Source organism: Citrus sinensis, chromosome 8, assembly GCF_022201045.2.
Source record: "Citrus sinensis cultivar Valencia sweet orange chromosome 8, DVS_A1.0, whole genome shotgun sequence".
Taxonomy (NCBI): domain Eukaryota; kingdom Viridiplantae; phylum Streptophyta; class Magnoliopsida; order Sapindales; family Rutaceae; genus Citrus; species Citrus sinensis.
Genome location: NC_068563.1, coordinates 4,014,459 through 4,035,581, shown reverse-complemented (window position 1 = coordinate 4,035,581; position 21,123 = coordinate 4,014,459). Strand labels below are relative to the sequence as shown.

Sequence of the window (21,123 nt, the reverse complement as noted above, 5' to 3'; positions counted from 1 at the left end):
CCTTAGCACAAAATATGGGTAACATTATGGGAATCCTAACCGGACCGCTAAAGACTGCCGTGGCTTATGGCAATCCGACTAGATCTCATGTGATGTCATTTTCACTCTTTGCCTTAATTGTACTCTCAACAAAGCAGCATATGTGAGGCAGCTTAAAGACAATCTTAGAGTTCTGCAGAGTGAACTGGAAAAGTTAATTGAAGCAAGGAATGATATAGGGATGGCAAAATAACCCGGACCCGGCCCGGACCCGGATAAACCCGGATAATTCGGGCCGGGTTGAACCCGTACCGGAATATAAAAAAATCCGGATCCGGAACAAATTTTAATAACCCGAATAGACCCGGGTCCGGTTCCGGGTTTGGGATAACCCGTATATCCGAAACCCGGACCCGGATATTCTTATTTTAGCATAATATTTAAATAATTTTTTAATATAAAAAGGGGAAAAAATGTTGATGCCCTAATCATCCTTTTCGTCCTCTTTCTTTTCTCTTCTCTTTATTTTCTACTTTCACAGCCGCCGCTCTTCACCTTTTTCTTTTCTCTTCATCAAATCATCATTTTCGTTCCCATTCACTTATTCTCTTCATCAAATCATCCTTTTTCTCTTCAATTCTTCTCTTCATCAACTCACCGTCGTCACTCCTTTTCACTTTGCTTCGCTGTGTTCGCATTCATCATCATCACCAGCCTTCATTTGGCCGTCGTTTGTCCTTTGCGATCTCTGTTTTGGCTGCCGTTCATCCGCCTTTTGCGAATCGCGCTGGCGGCTGTGACGTGTTCATCATCATCATATCATCAGCCACCGATGTTCGTTACTTCGCCGGACACCGATTGTTGAAGTTTGTGAACCAAATCCGTGAATCACGATTTTGAGTTGTAGACATGGATTTGTATTTTGTGAGTGTATGTCATGGATCTGTATTTGTAAATGGTTTATTGTTTTGAAATTAAAAATCTGTAAAATTAAAATGGTTTATTACTTTGTATTTGATTTATGTTGAATCTGGTTTTGCAAATTTGTGAAGTGTATTTGTTTTTTTTTTATTATTTGTATGTGATCCGGGTTGAAAACCCGCAATCCGGAAACCCGTAATAATCCGGGTTTAACCCGTTCCGGACCCGGTGTCACAAAAAGCGGGTTTAAATCCGGGTCCGGTATAACATTTTAGTATCCGGGTCCGGAACCGGGAAGGCCAAACCCGGACCCGGACCCGGATTTTGCCATCCCTAGAATGATATGATGAGAAGAATTGAGGTTGCTGAACGGCGAAGAATGAAACGTACGGATGAAGTGCAAGGGTGGCTTTCAAGGGTGCAGGCTGTGGAGACTGAAGCTCGTAAACTCACAAGGGATAGCCCTCAAGAAATTGACAAATTATGTCTTGGAGGCTACTGTACCAGAAACTACAAGTCAAGCTACAGGTTTGGGAAACAAGTAGCTGAAACTCTACTGGTTGTGAGGACATTAATAGGTGAAAGAGCTTTTAATGAAGTGGTCGTGGAAATCGTTGAAGAATCTGTTGTAGCCGATGAAAGACCTACTCAGCCACTATTAGTAGGCTTGCAATCCATTCTTGAACAAGTTTGGAGTTGTCTTGTACAAGAGACGGCGGAAATTATTGGCCTGTTAGACATGGGCGGTGTTGGTAAAACTACACTGTTAACCCTGCTAAATAATAAGGGTGCTTTTCATATTGTTTTTCAAATTACGTTTTTGAATTTGCTTTATAGAATAAGAATGATTAGTTTTTAGTGAATTTGAAAATGTATTTGGTTGATTGTTTTAAAATAGTATATGAAAATGGATGTATTTAGTTGTATGTTGAAAATTTGGTGATAATGAAAAAGAATGATAAAATAATTTAATGAAATCTTTTTCAATATCTAAATATTTTAAATGATTTATTATTATTATTATTATTATTATTATTATTATTATTATTATGTTAATTTTAACAAACAACATAAACAACTAAAATAGTTAAAAGGATATAATTTATAATATAGATTTCATATCATTTAAAACATTAGTTAATTATATTGTTGGATGATTTATACACATAAATTATAGATGATATAATTACAGCAATTTGATATTCGTTAAATACTAATTGTTATTATTAGTAAAGAATTAAAATAATATTGGCGTACTATTTTTTAAAATTATTAGAATATTATAAAAAGAAAAATTATAACATGAATCAATAATATAATATTAACAAAGTGAGTGGATTGTGGGATCCGTATACTATTATTCACAAACAAAGCATTAAAGTGAGTGGATTGTGGGATCCGTATACTATCAAAAAAAAAAAAAAGTTGGAGCTTTAGTGGGCCTTAGAAAAACAAAAATCAATAAACGTTAAAAGGTTATTTTTTACTTTCCTTTGTTAAAGTGAAAAACAAGATGGTTTCATTTTCGTTGGAAAAAAGGAATCTGTCTTATTTAATCCTAGCGAGACACATTTTCTTATTTTTTGTTTTTGTAAAATAAAAAATGACATATGTAAAATGGTGCCAAACGCACCCTAAATTTCTGAATAGGCCTTACGGTTTTGATTATGTGATCTGGGTTGTAGTTTTTAAAGACTTGCAGCTTGAAAAGATTCAAGAAACGATCGGGAAGAAGATAGGCATGTTTGATGGTTTATGGAAGAACAAAAGTCTCGAGGAGAAAGCTCTGGATATGTTCAAAGTTGTAAGCAAGAAGAAATTTGTATTGTTGTTAGATGATTTGTGGGAGAGAGTTGATTTAACTAAAGTGGGTGTCCCTGTTCGCAACTCAAGAAATCTTGCATCCAAAGTAGTATTCACGACTCGTCTTCTTGATGTATATGGCCTCATGGAAGCTCATAAGAAGTTCAAAGTTGAGTGCTTATCAGATGAGGATGCTTGGCAATTGTTTCGAGAGAGAAGATTGGAGAAGAAACTCTTAACTATCATCATGACACAAGATTTGATTGCGTCATTAAACAAACTATCGTAACTAAATTTCAATAGAGAATACACCTCTTTACCCAAACCTGCAAATTCAGAAGCTGCTCTTCTTAACGCTTGAATTGTATATCTCCATTCTTCCAGCGTCGTCTTATAGGCCATAGCCCGACCAATGGTAATAAGTGCAAGCGGCAAACCACCACACTCCTTGGCCACCATCTGTAGTTTATATCCAGAACATTATCACATTTCAAAAAGTGACTTGATTAATTGTTGGATTGGTGAGGGGTTTTCTTATGATAATGATAGATTTGAAACGCAAAAGCAAATCCAAGGATACTTTATAATTGGCATTCTTGTTCACGCACATTTATTAGAAGAGGTAGAAGATGATAAAGTGAAAATGCATGACGTTATTCGTGATATGACTCTGTGGATAGCATGTGAAGTTGAGAAGGAGAAGAACTGTTTGGGTTGGATTTTTCTGGTAGTGTCTCAAAATATAGTCGATTCTAATCTACTCAAAATTTATTGCTGTTGAGCTCACCTCATAAGTACAACCTGGAGCCTATATTGACGACTTGATTTACAAGTACGACCTGAAGACTATGTGAATGACCTAATTTAAGAATACAACTTCAAATCTATTTAAGCGACCGAAAAATTCATCTGTTCAATCTAAAAGTGAAGTAATCCGACCTCGAAATTCATTTGTTCGACCTAAGAATTAGCTAGACATGAAAAATTATTAGTAAATAGAACGTGGCCTAATTTCTATCAATTATAAGATTACGAAATCTTGAATTCTTCTTGTACATGGAAGACCAAAAAGTATCCAGCAGAGAGACGGAATTATATCCAACAAAGTTATACCAACCATCGTGAAACCAAGCACACATCCCATCTTTTTTCAAACCCACTTACCAATCACAACAATAAAATCTACAAGAGTGGCGGCATTAGAAAGTTCATGTCCAAAATCTCACAAACTTTTGTGGGATTCGCTGAATTTATGCACATATTATTAGACAATAATTACAAAAACAGTTCAAAATGGTCAGATAAAAAGCTTTCATGATATTGAAGTACAAAATTAATGACCAATGCCACAGAGAAACTGAATTTGATGTCATAATTTGAGAGACTATGAACAGGGTAAAAGTTGCTGGTGGCGAAGCAATGCCACGAAGCCACGCAAAATCATCTAAGATTCTAAGTAAACATAAGTGACACAAACTTGTTAACAGGGCTAAAGGGAATTGAGAAACTAAAGCTCCATAGTATTCAAATAAACAAAAATGAAAAAAAAAAAAAGTTGTGACTTAATTACCAGGTTCATGTGTTCAAGCGAAGAAGGAAGAACAAACTTAAAGAGATGTGAGGCACTAAAGGCCATCGATTTGTTCTGTTACTAGAGATGAATGCAATGCTTTAGGAATTTTGTTATTTCATACACCTTCCCAGTTTTTATTGCGCATCTGGCCCAATCAATTTTTATTAATTATTTGCTTTTCTTGTAACTTTTTACTTGGTAATTAATAAAAATTACTATAGTCCATTGCTTTTATAATCATCATTTTTTGGAGCTATATTGTTTTATCCGTTAATTAATTAGTCTATTAACAAAAAATTTTAATAATCTTGTAGTTAAATTGTTAATAATAATAATTAACAATAATTATTATTAATAATTAATTTTTGAATAATAATAATAATAATCACAATACTTGAAATACAAATAATAATTATGATAAAATTTAATTAAGGATTTTATAATAACCTTCAAGGATATTAGTTATCAACAAAATTTTCAAGAATATTACCATTCATCTTTTTTATATTACCATCTCATAATAATTAATACTTTCATGATAAAAGAATTAACAAAATAAAAAAGCAAATTTCCTTTGAATCCATTCCTCTCCACTATTAATTTCTCTTCATCAACAACCTACATCGAGTGACTCATCATAGAGAAAGAGAGTGAGAGAGGGGAAAAAGAAATGGGAAAAAACTATATGAAATGTTTATAATTTTATAATGTATTCACTAAATAGGAATCGAAATTAGCTAGAAACATAATGAGTTAGAATCGGAATAGCTAAAATCGAAATGAAGAATTGGAATTAGAATAATTTATTTACTTAAAATGCAGAAATCGTAATTAAAATGAGCTATATTACCATTTATGTGTTTACTTTATCTTGGAATTAAAATCATAATGAGTTAAATTATAACAAATTACTATAAAATCCTTAATTAATTTTTATCATAATTATTATTTTATATTTTAATCATTATGATTATTATTCAAAAATTAATTATTAATAATAATAATTGTTAATTATTATTATTATTAACAATTTAACTAAAAGATTATTAATAATTATTGTTAATAAATTAATTATTATAATACTTTTTATTATTTTTATTAATAATAATTATAATAATCCATTTAAAAATTATAATTATAATCCATTTAATAATTATATATTTTATTTAAATGGAGGGTATTTTGGAATTTAAAAATTATAGGGGATGAATTTCATACTCTAAGGGTTTCAATGAAATAAAATAGAGTGTAAGGGGCTGAACAACATTTTACAATATAGAAAGTTTCATATACGTATAGATTAGATTGTAAATAATATAACGTACAAGGGTTTCAACGATATTTTACACTAACAATTCAGAAAAGACAAAAGCAGCTGGAGGTAGCTTCGGCGGATCCTTCCTAGTTATTGTCCTGTTTGCATTAACTCGATGGAGCTCAGACTTCAGTGCCCTGCCTGCCGTTCTTGAACCTCAAATTTTGAAAAAACAATTCCACCAGATATCAGCTATTAAGTAAAAAAATTTTCCGTATCCAACATGGGCATGAAAGTGTATTGGTCATTTTTTGCTGTAACTGCTATCCCTGTGTTCTGTTTTCTAGGTGTGAGGGCTTCTATAGTTGTTGCAGGGAATGAGACAGATGAAGTAACCTTGCTTGAATTCAAGTCCGTGATCATTGATGACCATCTTGGAGTTCTAGCCTCATGGAATAGCTCCATCAATTATTGCAAGTGGCATGGCGTTACTTGTGCCCCAAGACACCAGAGAGTCACAGTTTTGGACTTGCAGTCCCTTCAACTCGGAGGCTCTATATCACCTCACATGGGAAATTTGAGCTTTCTTCAAAAATTACATCTCCAAAATAATAAAATAGTTGGAAACATCCCTACTGAGATTGGGAAGTTAGTCAACTTGCAGAGGCTGGAATTGTGGAATAATCAATTATCAGGTACCATTCCCTCTGCCATAGGAGATCTACAAAATTTAAGAATTTTGAACTTACAAAAAAATAAATTTTCAGCAAATATTCCAATATCTATTGGAAATTTGAAAATGTTAATCCAACTAGATTTGAGTGGCAATTTTCTTCAGGGCACCATCCCATCAAGCTTTGGCCAATGCGAAAAGTTGGTAGCTGTTGATCTTTCTAATAACAATTTTAGTGGCACCTTATCCCCACAACTCATTGGTCTCTCATCGTTATCATTATTAAATGTTTCTGGGAACCTTTTATCAGGTGTTATTTCTAATAATCTTGGTGGTTGTACTAGTTTGGAACAATTAGATATGCATGGAAACTTATTCGAAGGTCCTATTAGTTCATCTTTGAGTTCTCTGAGTGGTCTTAGAGTTTTGGATTTGTCTCAAAACAATCTTTCAGGTGATGTTCCTGAATTTTTGGCTGGATTTGAATTGTTACAAAACCTAAATCTATCTTACAATAACTTTGAGGGCATGTTACCAACAAAAGGAATCTTTAAGAATACGAGTGCCACTTCGGTTTTGGGGAACAATAAGCTTTGCAGTGGCATACCTGAATTTCAGCTGCCAACATGTGTTCCTAAGAAAACTAAAAGGAACAGATGGACCCTTTCTTTGAAATTGGTGATTGCTATTGACATTGGGCTTCTATTACTTACTTGGATACTATATTCTCTGTTATACTGTTTGGTATGGAAGAATAAAAGAGAGAATCCTACTCTAAGAGGGAATTCTATACCAAGAGAGGATCCTAATTCAACAAATTTCCTAAAATTGACATACCAAGAAATCTACAAAGCTACGAATGGTTTCTCCTCGACAAATCTGATTGCTACAGGCAATTTCAGTTCTGTTTATATAGGAATTCTCATTGATGGTAGAACAACTGCAGTGAAGGTGTTTAACCTTGCTTATTCTGGTGGTTCCGAGAGTTTCGTAGCTGAATGCGAGATCATGAGGAAAATAAGACATCGAAATATACTCAAGATTGTCGCTGCATTTTCTGGAGCTGATTATCAAGGCAAGGACTTCAATGCCCTTGTTTATGGGTTCATTCCTAATGGAAGACTAGAGGAGTGGTTGCATCCAATTAATGAGGGAGATGAAAGACACAGGGCGCCAAGGAATTTAAATTCACTTAAGAGACTAAACATAGCCATCGATATAGCCAGTGCACTCAACTATTTGCACAATGATTGCATACCTTCGATAGCTCATTGTGACCTCAAACCCAGCAACGTTCTTCTTGATGATGAAATGACGGCACATTTGGGTGACTTTGGCATAGCAAGATATCTTCCAGTAGAGACAAGCTTCATTGATGTCATGGGAACCATTGGTTATGTTGCTCCAGGTATTCCACTTTTTATACTTATGAATTACAGTCTGATAAGCAAATGAAATTTCTCAATATTTTCTCCCGTTTAAGAAAATGCACGGTAGCAGTGACCTCCTAAGTTTATTCTTGAGTCCTCCCATGTGCATTCGGAGATTGATTTTATAGAATACGTGGACTATATCTGGCTGGTTCTGGGCCCAGATATCGAAATGACACTTTCATGGAGTTGATTTACGAGGTTAAAAAATATTTCTGCTTCTAAGTATATCTAAATTGTAATGTAATTTCTTTAAAAAAAAAAAAAGCATTTATATGAGTCATCGAGTCCTTTAACTTGTGGTAACAGTATTTAACATTTTTAATGCTTTAATGCAGAGTATGGAATGGGATTTGTTTCATCATACGGTGATGTGTATAGTTTCGGCATCCTTTTACTAGAAATGTTCACAGGACTGAGACCCAATGATGACATGTTCAACGATGATTTGAACCTTCATAATTTTGTTACATCAGCTTTGCCTGAAAGAGCAGAAGAGATTTTGGATGTTGTTTTCTTTCAAGAAATTGAAGAAGAGGAAACAATGTACAAAAAGGCATCTTCAACTTGTACTCAGAGTAGCATAATTTTGGAATGCTTGATCTCAATATGTAGAACTGGAGTTGCTTGTTCTGCTGAACTGCCAAATGAACGGGTGAAGATCAATGATGTCGAGTCAAGATTACGTTTGATAAAAAAGAAACTTCTTAAGACTCCTGTTTATGAAGGGAAACAAACTATCAATAACCCATCATTCAAAGATCTCTACAATGCGACTAATGGTTTCTCCTCGGCAAATCTGATTGGTGCAGGCAACTTTGGCTCTGTTTATAATGGAACTCTCTTTGATGGTACAACAATTGCGGTGAAGGTGTTTAACCTTATTCGTCCTGGTGGTTCCAAGAGTTTCAAATCTGAGTGCAAGGCAGCGATAAACATCAAACATCGGAATATTGTCAGGGTTTTCACTGCATTTTCTGGAGTTGATTATCAAGGTGCAAGATTTAAGGCCGTTGTTTATAAGTTCATGCCTAATGGAAGCCTAGAAGAGTGGTTGCGTGGTAAAGATGATACAAACTGGAGGCCGTTGAATTTTAATTTTCTTATTAAAAAGAAACTAGACATAGCCATTGATGTAGCATGCGCACTTAGGTATTTGCACTGTGATTGTCAACCTCCAATAGCTCACTGTAACCTCAAACCCAGCAATGTTCTTCTTGATGATGAAATGATTGGACATGTTGGTGACTTTGGCATGGCAAGATTTCTTCCAGCCATTGATAAACAAAACCGCTTCATCTGCATCAAAGGATCCACTGGCTATATTCCTCCGGGTACTCTAATTTTTATTTATCAATTACAGTTTCATAAGAAAATTAATTTCTCATATTTGCAAAAGCGCATTCAAATGAGTCATTAAGTCCTTTACAGTGTTGCTAACAGCATTTGACATGTTTAATGCAGAGTATGATCTGGGATGTGAGGCTTCAACGTATGGTGATGTGTATAGTTTTGGAATCCTTTTATTAGAAATGTTCACAGGGATCAGACCCAGTGATGGCATTTTCACAGGCAAGTTGTTGTTATTGTATTGTTGTTGTTATAGCATAATGGCAATCTAATTTTCTCTCATTCATGTGAGGTGTATTCAAACTCAGACCTTTTTTTCCTTCCCCCCGCCCCCCTCTCTCACTCAAGATATTTTACCAGCTGGCCGAATTGACACCCATATATTCACAGGAAAGATGAACCTTCGGAACTTCGTTAAAATGGCTTTGCCTCAACAAGCAGAAGAGGTTGTGGATGATTTTAATCTTCAGGAAATTGAAGAGGACAGAACAATGTGCATGGAGGCATCATCTTCATCAGGCAGAAGTGCTCATGCTAGCATAATTCTGGAATGCTTCAACTCTATACGTGAAATTGGAGTTGCTTGTTCGGCTGAACGTCCTAGAGAAAGGATGAAAATGAATGATGTTGAGTCAAGACTACGATTTATTAGAAGGAAACTTCTTGAGACTCCTGCTTGTCTGGAAGGCAAACAAACAACAAGCATGCCCCTCGTAAGCGATGGGATTTTATCTGGACCTTTGTCTCCATGGGCGTAACCCATGTTGGTCTGCCCCTTTTCTGCCCTTTAATTTGTTTAAATATTGTTCAAATATTGCTCGAATCTCATACTTGTTTTTGATTTTATAAAGTAGTGCGTGCCTAGTCATCATGCACAAAAGACTTTTCGGAAATGCACGAAAGACTTTTGATTAGCCTATTCGATGCTTCCTCGAGGGTCGGGGGATGTGTACTATTTAAATCTCATAATTCTGGGTAAGCTTACGTTATATTTCATGTAAGAAACATAACTGACATGACTATTTAATTGATGTAAGTGTAACACGTATTAATTTGGGGGAGTAATAAAAACTTGTTGAAACCAGATAGAAACCAGTTGCAAAATGGGTCAACGGTAAAGTCAATCCCACGCGTTTATCATTACAACCGGTTGAAGGTAAGGCGGTAATCACTGAAAATTTTGAAAAGAAAGGAAAAATTGAAAAGAGAAAAAAATTTACGCGACTTCTGAAAGAGGATTATTGAAGAAGCAATAACTCGCTGCTGCAACTAAATATGCGAAAATTTCATATAGCTTTATATTTGATTGTATTGAGCAAAGGCTGAAAATCGAGGGGGAAAAAAAATGGTTTCAGAGTTCTGTCCGTTACTAGTACATGGAGAAATGACGGGGAGCTGCAGTTTCACAGGTTAGAGAGTGTTTGAAAAATTTATAATATATTTCGTTATTTTTTTCCGTTGGAATAATGAACTTGTAATATCAGCGATTAATTTATCCTGCTTGAAAGTCTTAAATGGACCATATTCATCAAGTGTTCGATGAAATGTCTGAATAGCGTTAGCCCGGAAATATTTGGCTAAAATTGATGAATATATTTGGTTAATATGATGAATATATGTGAGGTTTGTATGCTAGTAATTGATTCTTCTGCTGCTGCTGGATTCTTCTGCTGAGTATTTGTAGTTTGGTTTATTTATTAATATAAATGAGGGTTGTATGCCGCTGCTAGCTTCTGCTGCTGTGCATCTGTACTTTGGTTTGTTTAGTATCTCTGTTTTGAGTTGTTTTTCAGAGCCACCATGAATCATGTTACGTTGTATTTCTCTGAGAATGAAGGAAAGAAGCTAAATTACCTTCTTAATTTCATTTTGTCCATAACAATATTTTCTCTTCTTTTGGGTTCTGTAGAATTAATAATTTTCTCCTTTCCTTTTATTCTGTTCTCTCTGTTTTGGTAGAGTACGATGAATATATAGGAGTTATATAGAATATATTCTATTCTGTACAATATTTTCCTTTTATTCGCGGTGCCATTCTTTGTAATTGTATTTGTGCAGTTCGTACAATTAAATGCAATGCCTGCAATATCTGTAATTCAAAACTAGAATATCTTAATCAGTTAACAAATTGAAATCTTGATGTCCTTGCTAAATTAAGGGAAAAGTTTAAATTTTGACTATGTTATTAGCATTTACAGAAATGGAGCGTCAGAATATTTTGTTTATTTAGATTAGGGATGCAATAAGAAGCAAGAGTGGGTGCGGTGTTGACAGAGCGCCAATAATCTTTCGATACTTTAGTTAGTTTTGCTCCGAAGTTACGTGATCCATCACCATTTATGACACCTAAGAATGAAAGAAGAGGTGCATGTTGGAACAAATGCAGAATTGGAGAAGGTGAGAAAAAAACTCCAACAATGACGTTGGCCATTGCATATTTCGTGAAATTTTTTGTTATTATCTTAGTTGATATGTAATTTGACGGAACTTTTGGTTAATATCAAATGTAGATGTGTCACTGCAACAATTAGGAAGTTTGTGGGTTGTGTCCCAGCCCCAGGAGGCAAAGTTGGCAACTATTTATTCAAAGAAAAAAAAAATTGCAGAATTGGATGCACAGAATGGAAGAAGGCAGCATGGGAAATGATGTTTTTACGTTTATGTGTGTATATTGTAGAACTTGTATATGTATATAAAGCTTTGTTATGTTTTACCCGATTTGTAAATAAAATATGGAGCTTCTTATGTTATGTCTGTTAATTTAAGCAATTTTTTTGGTCAATTAGAAGTGTTATAAAACTATAAATATATTGTAACTTGAAATTTATCAACAATATATATATATATATATATATATATATATATATATATATATATATATATATATATTGTAATAGTTTTTAGGTGCGATTCGATTGAATTAGGGAGGAGATGCTTTAATAATTATTTCAAATGTTATATAAGTATGAAATGCGAAAATAAGACTTAAAAATATTATACTTCCTTTAATATCTTCTTGGACTACACTGTGTAATTCGTAATTTCTGCCACATTCCAGCGCCTGTAGCTTCGATTTTATGGGGCTGTAATTTTTTTGGTTTCCCTAATTTTTTATATGAAAAAATGAAATAGGAATTTGATTATCTCATTTGCTGCTTCTGTTGCTTTCCTCTTTCAAAACCTAATTACTGAACTTTCTATCTTCAATTTTCTGGATTTTCCAGCGACCACTCATCACTCATCATTTCTATCTAAAATTGTCTTTACCGACTAATCCCTTAGCTTGCTTTTTTCGACCACCATTTTAGTAGGTAACCATTCTATTGTTTTTAAAAATGAATTTCCAACCACTACCTGAACCTAATTTTAAGTTATGTTTCACCACACCCGTTGAATCTGCAAATTGAAGAATCCAATGATTCATGTTCTCGGAATGTTACTTACATCAAATGTAAGTTAAGCGCTGCCCATAATTCTTTGGACTTTTTAAACTTTCAAAGAAAAAGGTGAGGGCTCGCAGGGGAAGCCGTGATGCTCAAAAGACTTTTATAGCCCTGGGTGGTGGACACTTCCACGTCAATCGGGGGATGCATGCGCTGAAACATTAAAGACAACGTTGTCTTTTTCTTTTCTTTTTTTAATTACCAAAAAAAAGACAACGGGGTATGCCAGCTAACACATTAATGCATAATACACTCCTTTTCATCTCACCTATCTCATAAATCATTGCAGGCAAGTTGTTGCTTGCCACTAGAGGCCAAAGCCCCACCTGGCTTAAAAAAAAAAAAAATTCCTCAAGGTTGTCTTGCCTTACTTTTATTTTTATTTTCTTCATCTTTATCTAAACAAGTAGATGACACTGTAGTATTAAAGTATTATTAAAAAAAATTAAATAAGATTATATTATTTATTTAAAGAATCATATCAATAATTAAAATTTTAAAATACTCATCAAATGATATTACATTATTTTTTAATATCACGATTATTGAATAGAAGTAGTATAATTACTATATGAGTAATACTAAGCATCTAAATATTTAACTTCTAATTTGAGTTTTAGTTGATGCAGCATTCATCCATTCGGTGGTGTTTAAATAATTTTATAAATTATAAAATCAATCATTCAATAGATGAGTAACATATGATATTATGATTCAAATGTTGAGATTTCTAACATTATTAACATCATCAAAAATATTGAGGGTAGTTTAATTTTGTGAGAGAAGAGCTTAATTAAAATAATATAAATTTGTTTTGTTTGAATATTCTTTTGGTGAGAAATACTTATTTCTTTACTTTTTATTTACCATATAAATAAATATTTAAAGAATAAAATTATATGAGTATTTTTTTAATGTTGTTAAAGACAGAAAAACAAATTGAAGATTTAATCTCAAATAAGGGAAATAACCTCTAACCTTATATGGCATTTTTTTTTTGGTCTAAAATCTAAATTAATTTAAATTCTAAATAAATCTAAATGTCTAAATCTAATTGACATATTAGTTTTTCTTAATCATTAAAAATAAATATTAAGTTACTTATTTTTAACTAAAGAATTCTTAAAACTATTATTCCCACATTTGTACCTTTACAGATTATAAATATGAAAAAGCAACAAATATCTCAAAAAATATAAATAAGATAATATGTTATTATAACATACATCATATTCAATTGAATACAATTCTTTAATATTCAGAATTAGCATATGTTAATTAATTTCATTGTAGTTTATTATGTGTTTAGAGGTGGCCAACGTGCCGTGCCGTGCCAGCCGAGGCTCATCAAAGGAAGCTCACGCTTGCTAGTGCTTGTGTCGTGGCGTGCCCACTATGCATGCCATGGCGTGCTTCATTTTTTTTTTCTTAGGCCTGGCCTAGCACACGTGTTGTGCCCACACGTGTCGTGCCGTGCCTGATAAAAAAAAGCTCACTAAGCTTTTTTTCTTTTTTCTTTTTTTAGATCGCATGCTAAGTTGTCTTTTTTTTTTTTTAAGTCTATGTACTTTTTTGGATCCATGTCCCTTTACTCAAAGTTCATAGAATAAAAATTTCAAAACTTAAGTTAAATTAATAATAATAAGAGAATGCAATATTAATTATTCAATTTGACTCTATATTATAATTTTTTTTAATACTTAACAACAACAACGATAATAATTTTTTTTAAAGGTTAACTTAATTGTTAACATAGAATTACGTACAGTCATATATCATAATTTAAGGATTCAACTATGGTGCAACTGGAGTACCGTACCATAGCTATACATAGCCATTAAATCTCTCACCATAGTTGGATCCAATGGCTAGGTGCAGCTGTGGTATGATACCACAGTTGCACCATAGCTAAGTCCCATAATTTAAATAATATTAATATACATTTATAAAATCATGATATCAATTATTTATTTAATAAATTATAAATATAAATCAATTTTTTTAAACTAAGAATTAAATAAATTAAAAAAACTTGAGCAAATGAAATATATTAAAAGATTCAATTTCAAGTTTTTTTTATAAAATTATAAAATTTTAAGTTTACTTTTATTAAAAAATAAAACATGCTTATTGCGTGTTTTTTTGTGTGTCGTACTTTGGTCAATCTCTAATCATGCCGTGCTTTTAAGGCCCACGTGCCTAAATCTAAGCCCGACCTAGCCCACGTGCGTGCCGTGCCATGCCACGTGCTCTATTGAAACGTGCTCGTGCCTCGTGCCGTCCGGCCCATTGGCCACCTCTAGTTCAAATGAAAAATATTCATAAAAAAATATATAGATAAATAATGCTAATTTGAAGAGAATATAAAGATAAAAATAATAATGGTTTATCACTATATTACCACAAGTTATACAAATAAGTAATAATGCTAATTATTAAATTTTATTTGGGTAAAAATATAAATTAATGAATTAGATAAGGACACTCTATAGACTATTTTTTAATGATATCATTCAAATTTTTTAAAGTAAGTAAAAAATTAAAAAAAAATTAATTTAATAACTTATTGACCTAATTACTGAAAAATGTTATTAAATAAAAAAATAAACTTGATAACTTAATTACCTATAATTAATTAAATTAAATTAAAAAATAAAAACAAACAGCCCCTTAATCTTTAAAATTATTTCAGTAGCCAGTTAAGGCAAGTACGACTTAAATGAGAAAGGTTAAATAAACTCAAATTAATCCTCAATTGTCCAACGTAATAATTTTTTAAGTCCAGGGTCATTAAAGTACAAAAACTAAAACACCCTCTCTTCCTTAACAAATTTTTTATTACACTACAAGAATTATTTTCTGTGGTTTTCAATTTTTCCAAGTTCCTTTCTTTTTGTTGGAACCTTAACACAGAATATGGGTAACATCATCGGAATCCAGATCTCATGTGATGCCATTTTCACTCTTTGCCTTAATTGTACTGTCCACAAAGCAGCATATGTGAGGCAGCTTAAGGACAATCTTAGAGCTCTGCAGAGTGAACTGGAAAAGTTAATTGAAGCAAGGAATGATGTGATGAGAAGAGTTGAGGTTGCTGAACAGCGAAGAATGAAACGTACGGATCAAGTGCAAGGCTGGCTTTCAAGGGTGCAAGCTGCGGAGACTGAAGTTGGTCAACTCACAAGAGATAGCCCTCAAGAAATTGACAAATTATGTCTCGGAGGCTACTGTTCCAGAAACTACAAGTCAAGCTACAGGTTTGGGAAACAAGTAGCTGAAACTCTACTGGTTGTGAGGACATTAATGGGTGAAAGAGCTTTTGATGAAGTGGTCGTTGAAATCGTTGAAGAATCTATTGTAGCCGATGAAAGACCTACTGAGCCGTTAGTAGTGGGCTTGCAATCCATTCTTGAACAAGTTTGGAGTTGTCTGGTACAAGAGACGGCGGGAATTATTGGCCTCTATGGCATGGGCGGTGTCGGTAAAACTACACTGTTAACCCTGCTGAACAATAAATTTCTAAACAGGCCTTACGGTTTTGATTTTGTGATCTGGGTTGTAGTCTCCAAAGACTTGCAGCTTGAAAAGATTCAGGAAACGATCGGGAAGAAGATAGGCCTGTTTGATGGCTTATGGAAGAATAGAAGTCGCGAGGAGAAAGCTCTCGATATCTTCAAAGTTTTAAGCAAGAAGAAATTTGTATTGTTGTTAGATGATTTATGGGAGAGAGTTGATTTAACTAAAGTGGGTGTCCCTGTTCCCAACTCAAGAAATGTTGCATCCAAAGTAGTATTCACGACTCGTCTTCTTGATGTTTGTGGCCTCATGGAAGCTCATAAGAAGTTCAAAGTGGAGTGCTTATCGGATGAGGATGCTTGGCAATTGTTCCGAGAGAAGGTCGGAGAAGAAACTCTTAACTATCACCATGATATTCCTGAGCTAGCACAAATGGTGGCCAAGGAGTGTGGTGGTTTGCCGCTTGCACTTATTACCATTGGTCGGGCTATGGCTTACAAGACGACGCCTGAAGAATGGAGATATGCAATTCAAGTGTTGAGAAGAGCAGCTTCCGAATTTGCAGGTTTGGGTAAAGAGGTGTATCCTCTGTTGAAATTCAGTTACGATAGTTTGTTTAGTGACACAATCAGATCTTGTCTCTTATACTGTAGTTTATATCCAGAAGATTATCACATTTCAAAAAGCGACTTGATTGACTGTTGGATTGGTGAAGGGTTTTTGGATGAAAATGATAGATTTGAAGCGCAAAAGCAAAACCAAGGATACTTCACAATTGGCATTCTTGTTCATGCATGTTTACTAGAAGAGGTAGAAGATGATAAAGTGAAAATGCATGACGTTATTCGTGATATGACTCTGTGGATAGCATGTGAAGTTGAGAAGGAGAAGGAGAACTTTCTCGTTTATGCTGGTGCTGGCTTATGTAAGGCTTCAACTATTAGTGGATGGGTAAAGATAAGAAGATTGTCACTGATGGAAAATCATATTGAGGATCTATCCAACATTTATCCCAGATGCCCCCATCTCGTTACGCTGTTTCTTAACAATAATAAGTTAGAGGTGATCTCCAGTCGCTTCTTCCATTATATGCCTTCTCTCAAAGTTTTAAAACTGTCACATATTCAACTAACCGAACTTCCTTCAAGAATTTCAAAGTTGGTTTCACTGCAACATCTAGATCTTTCACATACAAGAATAAAAGAGTTGCCTGGAGAGTTAGAGATTTTAGTAAATCTTAAATGTTTGAATCTGAATCATACAATGTACCTGTCTGTAATTCCACGGCAATTAATATCTAAGTTTTCAATGCTACATGTCTTGAGGATGTTTTCTTCTCTTTATTTCAAAAATAGTGAGGTGTCAGGAGATGGGGTTTTATTTGCCAGGGATGAATTGTTGGTGGAGGAATTGCTTGGTTTGAAAAATTTGGAGGTTCTGGAGTTCACCTTGACAAGTTCTCGTGTTCTCCAAATATTTTTAACCTCAAATGAATTACGAAGATGTTCTCAAGCTCTGTTCCTTGATGGTCTCAAAAATTCAAAGTGGATTGATGCTTCTCAGTTAGCAGAGCTGAAGCATCTCAATAGATTGCGTATTAGAGACTGTGAAGAATTGGAAGAATTGACGGTTGATTTAAGGCAATCTTGTGTTTTCAACAGCCTTCAGAAAGTTCAGATAAGTTTATGCTCTAAATTGAAGGACTTGACGTTTCTTGTTTTTGCTCCAAATGTCAAGTCTATTGAGATTAGAAGCTGCTTGGCTATGGAAGAAATCATTAGTGTCCAAAAATTTGCTGACTTTCCAGAGACGGTGAGAAATAATCTGAACCCTTTTGCAAAACTCCAACATCTTGAATTGGTCTGCTTGCGAAATTTGAACAGTATCTATTGGAAGCCCTTGCCTTTCTCACAACTGAAAGAAATGCTCGTAGACGATTGCTATTTTCTTAAGAAGCTTCCACTCGATTTCAATAGTGCAAAGGAGCGTAAAATTGTCATTCGTGGAGAAGAATACTGGTGGAGAAGGCTTCAATGGGAGGACGAAGCCACTCAAAATGCTTTTTCTCCCTGTTTCAAATCTCTTTGACAGTATTGAATGGAGATTCTTGAGCAGCGTTTGCATCTGATTTCTGGTGAGTGCTTGTTCTTAGATTCTTGTTTCCTTCATGTAGTTTATGAATACAAACTATGTTACCGGTATTCTCACTTCTTGACAATCTTGTTCTACTCCATCAGAGATATAGTACGTACGTGCTTAGAGCGCAATGTTCTTTTAGGCTGCCTATGTTCTACTTATACTTTTTCTTTAAAAAAAAATATTTATTTTATTTTTTATAGTTTCAGTGAACCATGAAATCATAAGCACATCTGAGGAAAATGTATTGAGAAATATATCTGGTTATACTTTTATAGATGAAGAGAACAAATAAGGTTTTGGTCAGCCATACCACATCGAACTATCATAGTTCAAGCTGGGTGCTGAAGAGGAGATCGAAGAAGCCTGGTATTGTTGAAAGTGAGTGATAATTGATTTCCCTCTTCAATCTTGATTATGATGGAGTGTTTGTTTTTTCTTAAAACTTTTTTTGAGAACTTCTAATGTTTTATGATTGATCATGTCGAATTCTGAATTACTTGGAAAGTCTGATGATTTGAAGAAATGATTGCTCTGCCAAGCTGCCCAAGAAACTACAGAGACCTTCATCATATGTTAAGTAATCTTTATTGTCTGTTCAAAAAGGTGATTTTTCTTTGAAGCTAGCAATTTGAAATCCCTACTAAAAATTAGTTAAACATACAAAGGTTTCCTACAAGTTTCTCGATAATCTGGGAAGCTTATTGACTGTCATGAAACTATGTGTGACAGGTAGGCTTCACGGGCAGGATAGCATAACTCTGGAAACAATGCTTGATCTCTATATGTGAAATTGAAGTTGCTTGTTCTAGCAAACCGCCAAGAGAATGGATGAAAATCAATAATGTTGAATCTGAGTTGAGTTCAATAAAAGATAACTTCTGCAAGACTTGTATGCATGAAGATTTAATTGACAAATCACAAGCATGCCCTTTTAGAAGGTAAGCATGTGAGATTATATTGAATTTTTCTCTGTGAAGTTTCCTTTCACATATTGCAACTGCTACTTAAAAGCTTTTAGTTATGTTTGGGATATACTATATCTACACAAAGCAATCTAAATCTCTCAATATCTGTTATTTTTCATCCAAGTAAAAAATTCTCATTTCATAGACTTCACACTCACACACTGAACCCCAGTTCCAAAACTAAAGTAGAAACTATTTTGCTTCATAATTTAGCTAAAGTAATTTTGAAAAGTCTAGATATTACAAATCAATCATGTAACAGCCCATATAAGGACATGAACACACTTACTGATTTAAAGAACTGCAAGCCTTACAAGCACAGAATTGAGTAACTTATAATTCCCTCATACAAATTAAATAAAAATATGGAAACTAATTAAGTTTACAAATTAGGTTTCTTGTGGAGTTTCTTTACACAGACCATATGGGGAAAAAAATTTAAAGATTATAAAGTTTTGCAGTTCATAGATTAAAAAAGTAAATGATTGCGCAACTTCTAAAAGAACATTCTTCCTCCTGATAGGTTTGAAGATACAAATGTCCCCTTTCAAATTCTTGTCCTCCGTTGAGTCAATCCACTCCTTCATTATATAAAAAACTACTATTGCAACAGATGTTGAGAGACTTCATTAGAAACCAGGTTGATTGATTTGACATCCCTACTAAAAAAATTTCTTAGCAAATGTGGCTGGAAGATACTGCAGGAACAAAACCAATTTTAACTAACATAGCATTTGCCTTAACTAAATATATATCAAAAGAAACTTGTTGATCACACTTTGTTCAAAAGCTTACCGGTCATTTGTACTTTATGTCCCTTGACTACAAGATAACCATGGATGTAGGGTTTTCCAGATTCAGTGATCTGACAATTTTGAGAACTCTCTTGATTTCGCGAAAAACTCTGGGTCTTTTGGCCACATAAATTCCCATTTATGTAAGTAAACGCCACAAATCATAGTCAATATCATCATCATCTGATTCATTTTCTCCATCAAGTTTTCCTCTTTGAACTTCTTGCTTTGAGCTCACACTTGTTCTTTACTTTTAGGTTCTCAATCAAATCAGGAGATTGGCCACTTCTTTTAGCAGGCATCCGTTGATAACTTCTCTCAAAGCAGTCCTCACTGTCCCTGTCATCCTGGAATTCTGAATTTTGCTTGTCATGTTTTGATCCTTCATTCTTACTTGGATAATTAATCTCGCAAGCTGTTCAATCAAGTATAAGAATACGAAATCTTGAATTCTTTTTGTACATGGAAGACCAGAAAGTGTCCAGCAGAGAGACTGAATTATATCTAACAAAGTTATACAAACCATCTTGAAACCAAGCACACATCCCATCTTTTTTCAAACCCACTTACCAATCACAACCATTAAAAACTACAAGAGTGGCGGCATTAGAAAGTTCATGTCCAAAATCTCACAAACTTTTGTGGGATCCGCTGAATTTATGCATATATTATTAGACAATGATGACATAAACAGGTCAAAATGGTCAGATAAAATGCTTCCTTGATATTGAAGTACAAAATTAATAACCAATGCCACAGAGAAACTGAATTTGATGTCATAATTTGAGAGAGACCACAAACAGAGTAAATACTAATATTCTTGATGTGATAATGCTGAATAATGATGCAATTAAAAGTTGCTGGTGGTGAAGCAATGCCACAAAGCCATGCAGAATCATCTAAGATTCTAAGTAAACACAAGTGACACAAATTTGTTTACAGGGCTAAAGGGAATTGAGAAACTAAAGCTCCATAGTAATCAAATAAACAAAAATGAAAAAAAAAAAAAAAAGAAGAAGAAAGTCGTAGAGAATTAATTGCCAGGTTCATGTGTTCAAGCGAAGAAGGAAGAATAACCTTTAAAAGACGTGGGGCAGTAAAGGCCATTGATTTGTTCTGTTACTAGGATGAATGCAATGCTTTAGGAATTTTTTTAGTTCATACACCTTCCCAGTTTTTATTGCGCATCTGGACCAATCAATTTTTATTAATTATTTGCTTTTCTTGTAACTTTTTACTTGGTAATTAATGAAAATTACCATAATCCATTACTTATATAATC

General features: G+C 33.9%; 2 protein-coding genes across 11 annotated transcripts; both read left to right on the top strand.

Annotated features, from left to right (window-relative positions):
• The first annotated feature begins 270 nt into the window (after window positions 1-270).
• Window positions 271-20,302, top strand: LOC102624123 (probable disease resistance protein At5g63020). Of its 9 annotated transcripts, XM_052432549.1 has the most exons (7): window positions 271-1,428; window positions 15,685-18,077; window positions 18,358-18,460; window positions 18,588-18,685; window positions 18,812-19,020; window positions 19,893-19,984; window positions 20,099-20,302. In XM_052432549.1, the coding sequence occupies exons 1-2, from the start codon at window positions 1,244-1,246 to the stop codon at window positions 18,029-18,031; spliced, it is 2,532 nt and encodes an 843-aa protein (XP_052288509.1). In that variant the 5' UTR covers window positions 271-1,243; the 3' UTR covers window positions 18,032-18,077; window positions 18,358-18,460; window positions 18,588-18,685; window positions 18,812-19,020; window positions 19,893-19,984; window positions 20,099-20,302. The 9 variants fall into 9 exon arrangements, with proteins under 9 accessions (XP_052288509.1, XP_052288508.1, XP_006479387.2 ...); XM_052432548.1 differs by lacking the exon at window positions 271-1,428 and having other exon boundaries at window positions 15,218-18,077; window positions 18,588-18,659; window positions 18,816-19,020; XM_006479324.4 differs by lacking the exon at window positions 271-1,428 and having other exon boundaries at window positions 15,218-18,077; window positions 18,588-18,659.
• LOC102623646 (probable LRR receptor-like serine/threonine-protein kinase At3g47570) lies at window positions 5,698-9,968 on the top strand. 2 transcript variants are annotated; one of them, XM_025099029.2, is made up of 5 exons: window positions 6,086-6,226; window positions 6,370-7,612; window positions 7,973-8,968; window positions 9,099-9,206; window positions 9,375-9,966. In XM_025099029.2, the coding sequence occupies exons 2-5, from the start codon at window positions 6,565-6,567 to the stop codon at window positions 9,740-9,742; spliced, it is 2,520 nt and encodes an 839-aa protein (XP_024954797.2). In that variant the 5' UTR covers window positions 6,086-6,226; window positions 6,370-6,564; the 3' UTR covers window positions 9,743-9,966. The 2 variants fall into 2 exon arrangements, with proteins under 2 accessions (XP_006479384.2, XP_024954797.2); XM_006479321.4 differs by having other exon boundaries at window positions 5,698-7,612; window positions 9,375-9,968.
• Window positions 20,303-21,123: the final 821 nt, after the last annotated feature.